The following is a 12,211-nucleotide window of genomic DNA, read 5'->3' as shown; positions in this document are numbered from 1 at the left end:
CGGGGGAATTTTCCAATCAAACGATATGTACAGTAACTAATTTAGATTAAAACAGATCAAACAGGATAAAGCGAAAGTTTTTTTTGAATTTAAATTTTAGAAAAAATTAAAAAGCATATTGGGGGAACCTTCCCTTTTAGGAAGCCCATAATGCTTGATGTCAGAAGTTGAGCAAAGATGAATATGTGGAAATTTATTTCCAAAGCCCCCAATAGATTCAGGGGACCAAAAATCCCCCCTGGGGGGTGGGGGGGGGGGGGGGGGGGGGTTTTTAAATTTTGATTTCCCGAAGGTTTGATCAATTTGCCTCCCAAAAATACCTGTCTGGGCCAAAAAAGGGAAATTTAAAGGTATGAATTTTTCTAGGGGGTTTTTTTAAAAAAAGGCCTGTTTTTTTTATTGTCGTGAAAGTGGGTGTTTAAAAAAAAATGTTTGTTGTTATTAGTGAAATGTCAAAATTGACTAAAAATTTGGTTTTTAGAGCTTTATGTTTTTACAACCAGCCTTTACTATCAAAATTTTAAACCCGCTAAGATATACCTGAGTATTACAGAAAAATTTTTTTAATGGGCCAAAATTTTCCAACCAATTTCAATTTTCGCGTTGCCCCAATTTACAAAAAATGTTTCATTTGGTAAAAAGAAACGCCACATTAATGGTTTATGCCATACACCCCCACTTGTAAACAGTAGGGGGTTTTTTCACAATAAACCTTTTTAAATTTTTTTGTCCCCAGTTACCTGTCTATAATTCTGGGGGCCCCATAAGTCCGTTGCGGTTTTTAAAAAATTTTAGACAAGTTTAAAAAAAAGAAAAAAGAAAAAAAAGAACCCCCCCAAAAACCCCTTTTGTGGCCCCCGGGGAAAAGGGTGGTTATCTATTGTTTTTTTTTTATTTGTTTTTTTTTTTTTATTTTTTTTTTATTTTTTTGTTATTATTTTTTTTAAAATTTTAATTTTATTGTTATTAAAATTTAATTTTTTGTTATCTTTTAATTTTTTTTTTAAAATTAAAATTTTTTTATTTTTTTTTATTTTTTTTTTTATATTTATTTATTTAATTTTTTATTTTTTTTTCAAGGCCTGGCTAAGCGTACAATGGTGGGCAGGGATCTGGCTGTTGGGTGGGTAGCGTTTTTTGGATTTTGGGCCAACGCAGTTTAAGCCTTCCTTGACTACTGATACTGAGATAAATGATATTTTAAAAAGGTGGAGCTTGGGGGCTTTAAACTGAAGGGTAGGTGGGGGTGTTAGAAGTATATGCGCACTGGTACCGGGGTTTGAGTTGGTTTCAGGGGGTTTTTTTGCTTTGTTTTGTTTTGGCCCCTTCCCAAAAATTTGGGAAAGTTTTTTTGCCAAATTCTTAAACCCGACCCCCTTATGTCCTATGGGGTTTCCCAGGAGAGGGAATCCCTGCTATTGGGGGAGATTGTTTCTGGCAGAAAACTGTTACTTTTTTGTCCCCTTGTAGCAGGGCTGCCCTTTCAAAATTTAAAGACACAAATGTGGACTTTCGGACCAAAGTGATTAAAATAAAGCATGCTGAAAGTATAGAACTTCCTGTTAGAGGGGATTGCAGTGCCCCGAATTTGGGGTTCTTTGGCATTTTCCAAATTTCCGTTGTGGAAAACATAACATGTCTTCGAACAGGCCCTTTATTCTGTACTTTTTTTTCCAGGGGATTTTTTTTCTTTTTTAGTTTAGAAAACCCTTTTATAAAGTTCCCTTTTTCAGAAACCCGGGGCCTTTTGAAATTTTATAAGAAGATAAATAAATGAATTTGATTTAAAAATAAAAAAAAAAAAAAAAAAGGACAAAACCCTTTTCCCGGGGGGCAATGACCATTTGAGCTTCTCTGTAACTGAATGGGAAAAAGGAAGTGAGGGGTGCTCTTCCCAACCCTTTTGTCCCCTTTATGCCCAAAAAGGGAAAAAAATACTTGTAATTTGGGTTTGGCCCTTTTTGGGTCTGGGGGACAATAAAACACTCCCGTGATTTTAGCTGCAAACCTATTTTTAAACCCGAATGTTTGGGCCCTTGGTTTTGGGTTTTGAAAGATTCCACACACCTATGCACACACACACACACACACACACACACACACACACCCCACAAGAACCTACAAAAAGAACAGGCCCGAAGGGTGAATTGTCAAAAAAATGATTTGGAAACATCCTTTTTCTGCTTACCAAAAAAAATTTTTACATTATTGATATTTTTTTTTTTAATCTTTTTTTTTAATTAACTTTACACCTAATCTTGAAAATAAGCCCAGGCTTTACAAATAATTTCACACACAAAATAAAAAAAGGAAAAAATTTAACAAAAATACCAAACATCATTTAAAAACGGGAGTGAAGATAAGGGGATTGGGGGGGCTTAGGAAGTTTGGGTTTCCAAAAAATGGGGGGTTGGGAGGAAAAAACGGTTTTATAATTGTTTTGATTTTTAATTTTATCAATTTTTTTAAAAGGTTTAATTTTGTTTTTGCTTTTGCAACTGCTTTGATGTAGCTGTTGGGTCTCTTGCTAAAACTTTTAGGGGATTTTTTATCATATCAATTTTCTATTTCCATTGTCGCATTATCTTTCCCACCACCATTGCATGATTGTTTTGCACCATTTTACTATTGTCATTTTCGAATTATGACCTGCTATTGTCCTTTCCCTCACACTGTACCCGTTGGGCAAATTTGGGTTCATCATCATTATATTGCCGGGGGGTATTCATCATCATCCCGACTTGTCCCTTGTCATCTAAACAAATATTCGGGTTTTCATTGTCACAACACGTTATCAAAATTTGGCAGGGAAAAATTTCGAACGGAGCCCCTATGACTATGAGGGTGAACAACACATTTCGCATCTGCGGAAAAGCTGTTCCCAAACCCTACCAGGAAATAAAGTGCTTCGCTACCAACCCCTGCCACTGGCCCAATTTGGGCCCCTTCCCAAGGGACGCAAAAATACTGCTGTTGGGGAACTTCCCCTTAACCCAAAAAGTCCCTCAAAATGTGAGTGGTTTAACAGGGGGCACAGTTGAGGGTATGGACAAGGGGGGGGTGATATTGGAAAGGGGGTTTGGGGGGGGATTGGGGGGGGGATTTTTTTTTTTTTTTATTTTTTTTCTGCCCCCCCATCTCTCCTTTTCAGGGGATTTTTTTCCCAAAGCCGGCTTTCTCCGATCAAACCATACACACCACACCCGGGGTTTTATCTGTTGCGTCCCATGCCCGCAGTCTAAGGGCCCACTGGTTTTGGGGCGTCAGGGGGCCACAAAACCCCGAGGGGACCCGCATGCTGCTGAGGTCCCATCCCGGGGGTGTTCCGTATGCCCGTATTGATTTAATGTACCTTTGGGGACCACCCACAAAACCCCTGATTAAAAGACAATAATGGCTTTGGGTTTCAACCCAGACTGGTTAGCGTTCCCCCCGGGGGGGGGGGATTTAAAAAGGGTTTGAGGGAATTTTTATGGAGGGTTAAGGGGGATGGGTTTTTTGGAACGGGTGAAATTTATTTGGTTTTTTGAATGGGGGAGTGGGGTACAAGGTTTTGGGGGGGATTTTTGTGAAGGGGGGGTGGTTGGGGGGGTTTTGTTTTTGGGTTGGGTCAAGGGGGTATTTTGGGGGGAAAGGGGGGTTGTTTATAATTTGAAAAATGGGGGGCGTGCTGGGAGAATGGTGCTTTTGGGTTTACTCACTTGGTTTAAACAAGTGGCCTATGTTATAACCATTTTTCGGTTGTCGTGTTGGGGTGGTGGGGGTTTAAAATTTTCATTGCCATTTTCTCTGGGAAAAACCTTTTTTCTGCCAAAAACTAATTTGGCCCTTTAAAATTTTGTTTTTAAAAAAAAAATTTAAAAATCTTTCCAAAGAAGGTTTAAATCTCCCCTTAAATTAAACTGTTTTCTGGTTTATTAACGATTTTTTTTTGAGAATTTTTTTCCCCAAAAACTGAAAATTCTAAAAACCCCTTCCCACTTAGTTTTCAGAAGGGGGTTTTTGTTTGGGAAAAAAACCCATACCTCGTTTTTTTTTTTTCACCCTTTTTTAAAAAAAAAGAAATTCAAATTCTGGGCAGAACACTGTGATGGAGTCTTTCCCTTTGGGCCAAAGGATGAGTAGCAGGGAGGGTTTACGTCGGTGTTGTCCTCATATGGGGAAAGGCCGTTTTTAGATGTGCGCACCCCTTCCCCCGGGGGTTGCAAAGGGAAAAAGTCTCCAGAAAATTGGGCCCGTCCCTTTTCGTTCCCGCTTTTCCCAACCCCCTTTCCCCCCGGTCGCTCGCACTAATCACCCCCGAAATCCCATGCCAAGGCCCAATAACTCTTGCGATTTTTGATAGTGGGTAAATTTTAAACATTTATTAAAAATATAATTAACCCTTTTTTTGTTGCAATTTTTTAATTTTTCCTGCTTTACCAGAAAAAAGTTTCAGAAAAATTTTTTTTTTTCCAGGGTCATGTTGCTTTTTATTTACACACAAAAAATAAATTTGGGTCAAAATTTTATGGTGGGAAATTTGAAAAAAAATTTTTAATTACAGTATGTTTTTTCTTTTTAAATTTAAAATTTTTCTGGTTGCAGTGACTTTTTTAAAAAACCAAAAATCTTCTTTTTTTTCTTTTTTCTTACCAAACTTTAAATTCCCCAAAAATTTAACATGGGTGATTTTTATGTTCTTTTCCCTTTTTAGGGGTGGTGGGGTTTTCCTATGTTTGGGTTTGGGGGAAAAAAAAACACAAACAAACAAAAAACAAAAAAAAACCTTCCCCACATGTAATTTTTTCCATAAAAAAAGAAAAAATTTAAACCAATAAAAAAACAAAAACCGGAAGATTTTTGCAGAAAGCCAATAAATATCATTTCTTCCCTTTACTGCAGTATCGATTCTGAAGGTTTTGGCGGTCGATTTATGATTTTAAGGGCCTGGGTTGATTCCGATTTTGGGAGTCCGGGATTGATTCATACTAAGTACCCAAAAAAACACTCTCAAAATCGGGAAAAACCAAAAGAGTGGATGTCAAGGGCACTTTAGTTGGGCCACTTTTAAAACCCAAATTCATGCAAAAATCGAAAAGCGTTTTGGATTAACTACTTTAGGGGAGTCATCCAAAAAAAAATCTTGGGAAGTTTGAAACTTCAAAACTTTGGGAAAACTTTACCCCAAAACAGTAGTATATTTCCCCTTTTAAATAAACAAAGTCAGGAAAATTTTTGCAGAACACAAAAATATCAATGAAACAAGAAATAAATCAGACAGTTTTTGATTTTTGGAGATCCACTTTTTTTATTTATGGGTTTCGGGGGGCCCCGCGATCGATTCACAAATTAAGTGGCCAACTTCATCTCATTGTCGGCCCAAAAATCAGTCAATATCTGTCAAAAGTCCGGCCCCATACCTTTGGGCACTCAGTTTTTAATTGATTTTTTAAAGATTCTCATTTAAAAATATAAAAAGGTTCAAAAATAAACTTCAGAAACGGCGTTCCGATTTTGCTAAAAACTCTTGGGGAATCCCAAACTCACCTTTTTAAAATTTAAAAAATTAAAAACTTTGTCAAAATTTTAACAAATCGGGTCTGAAAGTGCAAAAAAGCTGCAGGAATGCGAAAACAAGGCTGTGAATCTCGCGGAGTCTCATTGTTTTAAACAACAATGGGTGTTTTAAAACCCTAGTAAGACATGGTTTAGGTGGGGGTACCCAGTGGGTTTGGGGTTACATGCAACCCAAAATTGCCAAATTTTTTGTGCATAATGGGTTAAAAATCCTTCCTTCCAAGGGGTTTTTCCCTTTTTAAAAATCCCAGAAAAAACCAGGTTTGTATAGGGTGGGAAAAAAATTCTCAAAAAAAACCAAAAAAAACACCCCGGGCAATTTTTTATTTTAGTATGTGTTTTTCATTTATTTTCCCCAAAATTTTGTTTTCAAAAAAATTAAATTTTTTTTCTTACAATTTTTTGTTGATCTTGGGTTTTCCCTTTTTGTGTATTTTTTTTAGCATTTTTTTTTCCCATCAAAAGGTTATTCCAAGTGTCCTTTAACAGCTTGCAAATGTTCCCCCATCCATTCTAAAACTATATTTAGGGAAATGAAGACCTTGTTCATCAATGAAAAAAAATGCACAGGGGTGGAGAAAGTTGAAATTTCCAAAACACACACACAAATATTGTCCCCCTACAAAAAAAAAAAGGAGTTCACTGTACACCAAAAACCCGATGGGATTATCACTGACAATATCTTGTCTGGAGGGGAAAAAACCCCAGCAAGGGGGAGTTGAGTCTTTGGGCCAGCTTCACACACAGTGGAACTCCCAAACCCCTTTTGGACCCCATTTGGCATTTTGGGATCTTTGGGGGTTGGGCGCTGAACAGGTTTTTCACGACCTTGCACCTGCGGTTTGCTGGTCACTTATATCCACCCAGCCATGTTTGGGGAAAGTATTTTTGTTTCTGCATTTTTGGGTTCTGTCTTTCCCGGTTTGGGCTCTGTTGTTCACACTGACCATGGTTTTTTGGCCCCCATGCTTTGAGCACGTGAACGGCTTTTGGGCCTGACGCTTCCACAGCAACATGACCTGCAACCATACACACACAAATGATCATGCAGGTCTAAGTCTTTCTTCTTATTGTAGTTTTAAATTATTTGTTTGCTTATTCCCTTGTTTATTCTAAATATTTATGTGATGGAAGCATAATGTGGTAATTTTTTTACATATAGTCAAAGAAAACCACCTTAGATTTTTTTGATTTTTTTTTTTACAATATTGCAAACAATAATGACAGTATCATCAGTACTAGTACTATTACAAATAAACTCCATGTTATTGTAAAACAGAAAAAAAGTAAACATATGCATGCAATCACACACACACACACACACACATAGTTGTACACTTGAGCATGTGATGTTGTTTTTCTTTCTTACACCAATGACAAACACACACACCACAGCACACACACACACACACACTATATATAATATATATATATATATATATAATTATATAAAATAAGTAAAACAAAGTTGAAAAACAACACCTTTTGTTAAACAAAAAAATAAAATCTGAATTTTCGCTGCCACCCGGCAGCTTGGTTACAGACTACACTGATACTATAATACATACACACTCACATTTTCAGTCCAATCACTGGTAAAAACACCAGCAAAGTCATCCATTTTCCTCAGTGATTTCGGTTGTCAGTGGCACATGTTCAGGACTCACTTTCCTCTCCACTGTAAACATCCTCTTCAGCGACGAATCTATTTCCAGTTCATCAGGATACGGTTCAAAATCAATGTTCCATGAATCAGCATTATCTCCTTCAACATTGGAGCCTTCAGTTTGGATCATTTCCAAAGCAGCTTCAACGCTTTGTTGCATTTGACATCTCCTACCGTGTCGAACACTTCGATGCGACGCCATCTTGTCAAACAACTTGCAGAGCTGACTGAGGGTATGCTTCATTGTCAACTGCTAATGAGCGCGTCACTACCACACACGCAGTGTGTGTGAATGAAAAGTTGACTGGAGATAACTTAAGAATCAGCTCTGTTTTTGAGTTTCGTATCCGAAAATCCAAATCCACATATGCGGACATTGGCATCTTCTGCTTCGTCCGACGGCATCCGCATATTCGAACAATGGCAGCGAGTGAGTTAATGGCCAGCATTCTCTTGTTTTCAAACGTTCTATATGCCACTAGAGCACAGCATCCTCCAGCGAGAGCGGTCAAGGGCATCAGTTTCCCAGAAAGCGATGTCTATGTGACAGGCTTTGAGGTTTGTCTTCAAGGTGGTCCTCAAAGCACTTGCAGGGTCTTCCGATTTTGTGGTGGCCTTCTTCAGCTGGCCATACAGTAGCATCTTCGGGATCCTGCTGTCTGTCATGCGGACAACGTGTCCTGTCCAGCGTAGCTGGCACAGGATCAGCAGGCTTTTGATGCTGGGCAGACAGAACACATACAGTGATACTAACTACACCATTGATGTGCTGACTACATATAAATATTCTGAAGTGGACAGTGAATTAACTGGAATGAACATAAAAACTGAATCGATACTTGGTTGGAGACTGGTTCATGCAGACTAGAGATCTACCATGTGTTGCAATGTGCTTGAAGCATGGCAACATCTCCTTTACCACCGAAATAAAAGAATAAACAAGATATATTAAAACACAAAAAAACATGATTTAAACGGCATTATTACGTCTAATACAATTGCGTCTACTTATCACATGAAGAAGAAAACAACAATATTGCTTTGAATACAACAATATTGCTTTGAATATTAAATTTAGTCAAATGACATCAGATGCACTGCAGCAGTGGGGATTAGTCTGCTTGTTTAGGAACTGAACATGCATGGTTCAATCCCGCTCACATGCCTTTTTTTTTTCTGTTTTTCTCCCAAGCTTATTTTATATATATTATATTTAGTACAGAACACTTTTTAACGATTTTTCTAATCTCTTTTTTTCCCCTCATGATTCCTTACTGGTTAAAGCGTGAAACACAAGTGAGTCTTGAAGGCTTGCCTCTTGTTGTTTTTATGGGGGCTTGGGGTGGGGGTATATTTTTTTATGTGGCTGAGAGGGTATATATGGTTGGATGGATTGGGTGACTGAGGGTTGTGAGTCTTGGGCAGCGAATGTTTTTTTTCTCTGGACTGGAGCAAGCTGACCGCTTACGCCTTTCCTTACTTCCCGATCCTGCCCTAGATGGTTGGGAAGCCGGGTCGGAACGCCTGCACAGTTCTGTTAATGCAGGATTCTGATAGCTCTGAAGGCTCACGCTGTTGCCACTTCAGCCACCTTTCAGCACTCTGTGCCTCTTTGCCAGGACAAACTCAGCTGTCACGGTTTCAAGGGCTCCCATGTGAACCAGAAGGTAGTGTCCTCCTCTGTTTGCTTTGAATTCTGCATCAGTTTGACATGGTACAGTATATGACACCAAAATGGGGAGTTCGTATTATACTCCCAGTTTTGGTTAAATATACTTACCATGTTTAACTCAAAAGCCCGCCCATCTGTCTCCATGGTTCTTGCCGTGCTTCACATGGGACATATCTTTGCTGGCCATTGGAATGATTATTTACCTACTGCCGGAAATGGCATTTCATTGGCTAGCAGACGGCAGTCTAATGGTGAGATGTCGTATCACTGAGTTGCCGCAATAAATTATGGCAAGGAGTGCAAACAGATAGGCCTCGTTTGCATCAGTTTGACATGGTAAGTATATTTAATCAAACTGGGAGTATAATACGAACTCCCCATTTTTCCTTTCAGAATTACTCTGTAGCTACAAAACAAAAGAATGCATGACTTGTACATTTACTTTTTATTGTTTGACAACTGTGTCACATGTTTTATCTGATCAGTGTGTCATGTAGTAGGTAGCGGCAGCCCCCATGGCCGATGCCGGGAAACCTATGAACACCTAAAAAATTGACTAATTTTGAACTGCATTTTCTCAAATTTGATTTCATTTGTGAAAAACTATCCGACTGAAATAATTATTTATCGTCTATATTTTAAATTTTTATTGTGTTTGCTTTATGCAATGCGTGAATGAGTTCGCGGATAGAAGAAAAAGAAGTGTACTGTAACGCAAAACAGCAATCCTTGTTCAATGGCGGCCGTGTCTTTTGAGCACGACAAAGTTAGTTTCAACCACACAGTGGAAAAAATCGCATCCGTTGCTTTCCATTCACTGGTTACTGTTTGAAAAACTGGGAGCATGAAAGGCGAAAGTTCAAGGAGAACTTTCGTGCGTTTTTTTCCAAGCCTTGTGCGAAGTTGGGTAGTTAGATCTGAGCGCAAATTCAGGGGAAATTTTCGGCTATCTTTCAACGCCCGCACAGTTCAAAAATGAAATCAGACCCTACGTGATACTGTATGAGAGGTAAAGAGCATTTTCTGCTGATTTCAATGGTATCCGAAACTAATATTTTTGATCCATGAGCAATTTGCTCAAGCGATTCAAAAAAACGGTACCCCACTTTGTCAGTTGCATCGGCCCAATCAACATTCGACACAGGAGAGCGGCGCTTCATCAAACACAAAAATGGCATTGTTTCTCCAGAAAATCTTAAGTTTCATCGGTAAGTTTATATTATTTTTGAAAACAAATGTCTTTAGCACTGTCATGCACAATATTGATATGAATTCTTTGAATTGGGATTTTATCGATGTCAGTAACTGAGCAGCTTGGATCTATTTCATCAGTGTTTTTCGTTAGCGTGACACTGTGTTTCAATCGGAATACGATTTATTTTTTTCTGAGTAAAACACACAAAAACTTGATACAGAATGGAAAATGGACATGTTAAAACGGATCACATGAATTCCCATTTACTAATATTGATTGATTTTTGCTTTAGTAAGCAAAATATTATCTGGGTCTAAAACCGGAAGTGCTCTGGACAGCATTAGCGTCGTCTGCTACAATTCGGTGAGTGTTAGATAAGTGAGTAAAAAATTGTAAATGTGGTTTCTTTTTCATTCAACATCACACAAAAGTCTGATATTCTAGTTGCATTTTGCTTCGGTAGCTGTGAAACGTTATATTAATATATACAGACAGATAGATACTATGCTCTCACATTCCCAGAAAGAACAAGAACACCAGTTCATACTAACCCCTCCCCCCCTTCCCCACGCCCCTCCTCCCCCTTTCTCCTCTGCAAACTTCACTTTCATAATTAGCTGAGAGTTGTATAGTCATTCCCCTACCTTGTCTCTGAGAATCTCCACCAATGGTAATGCCCATCGCACACGGGGCGTCGAAGCAGCAAGTTTCACGCGACAAGCAGCAAAAACGTGCTGCGCCCCGTGTGCGAGGTATTCAGGCAGCAGAGTTCGCGCTGCCAAGCAGCAAGATCGCCGTTGCCGCACGTCAAAATCCTGGATAGAACTTGTCCTATTTCCCACGACAAAAGAGACGGACGTGCGTGGAACAACCAATCACGAGATCCGCTCATTTCACGTGACACAAAATGGCTGACATCGTTTGGACTCGATTCATTCGTTTGACGTTGCTCAATTAATCTTGAAACAAAGTGTTTTGGAAGTAAACGATTAGACTGTTTGGATGAAAAGATTGTCATTACATCTGAACGCATGTCTGTTTAAGAGTGATTTCTGTGAGGCCCCAAAAATGTTGACTTTCTACTTTGAACAGCAACTCATATGGTAACGTTTGTAATTCCTGCTGAGAATATTCTGAGAACGAAAGTATCTTTGACTGAAATTGTAAGGATAACTGGATTTCCAAATATCTTTTAGAGCTGTACACACTTCTTATTTATTTCCACAAACACATCATGTGCAAGTAAACACACACAGACACACACACACCACCACCACCACAAAATACGACTGAACATTCACACAAACCCTACTGAACACACACACACACACACACACACACACACCACACCAACCACACACAAACACTACTAAACACACACATACACACACCACATCACACACACAAACGGTACTAAACACACACACACACACACACACACACACACACACACACACACTGTACCACACCACACACAAAAACATGACTGAACTCTCAAACAGCACTGAACACATCACACACACACACACACACACACAACACACACACACACACTACTGAACACTCACACAAACACTACTGAACACACACACACACACACACACAACACCACACACACACACACACACACACACAGAGTCATTCCTTCATCCACATGCTCACTGTGTAGACACTGAGAGCACTAAATAACAATAGACATAATAGTACATGAATATGCAAAATCAAATATTTGAGTTCTGCAATTTTGACAGTTCACTGATCCTGAAGTAATGTGCTGGGATAACCAACAAATCAACTGAAACAAATATTGATTGCAACCATAACTTCTTTTTTTTTTTTCCTTTTACTGGAGTGCTATTTTACCAATATTGATTACAAATGTTGGTTGCAACTTAAATTGAATGTTTGTAAGCAGTCAGAATACAAATATCATGCTGACAGCAGCTAAGTGTGACTATTTCCCATGAAATCACAAATATTAGCATGAAATTATGATCAAATATTGGTGAACTACTGATTTTAGACAGCATGTTAACTTTCTATCATCATAATTATGATTTATTTTGATATTATTCTAATATTAACTTTTTATATCTATTAGTTAATGTGCATGGTTGAC

The 12,211-nt window shown here is 38.5% G+C and overlaps 1 protein-coding gene across 1 annotated transcript in view; it reads left to right on the top strand.

Annotated features, from left to right (window-relative positions):
• LOC143274624 (GATOR1 complex protein DEPDC5-like) overlaps positions 1 to 12,211 on the top strand; it is a 200,464-nt gene that overhangs the window by 170,142 nt on the left and 18,111 nt on the right. Inside the window, exons 21-22 of the mRNA XM_076578494.1 lie at positions 3,238 to 3,327; positions 8,772 to 8,892. Coding sequence (XP_076434609.1) covers positions 3,238 to 3,327; positions 8,772 to 8,892 — 211 coding nt within the window. The remainder of the gene's footprint in view (positions 1 to 3,237; positions 3,328 to 8,771; positions 8,893 to 12,211) is intronic.

Source organism: Babylonia areolata, chromosome 29 (genome assembly GCF_041734735.1).
Source record: "Babylonia areolata isolate BAREFJ2019XMU chromosome 29, ASM4173473v1, whole genome shotgun sequence".
Taxonomy (NCBI): Eukaryota; Metazoa; Mollusca; class Gastropoda; order Neogastropoda; family Buccinidae; genus Babylonia; species Babylonia areolata.
This window is presented reverse-complemented; position numbering and strand designations above follow the sequence as displayed.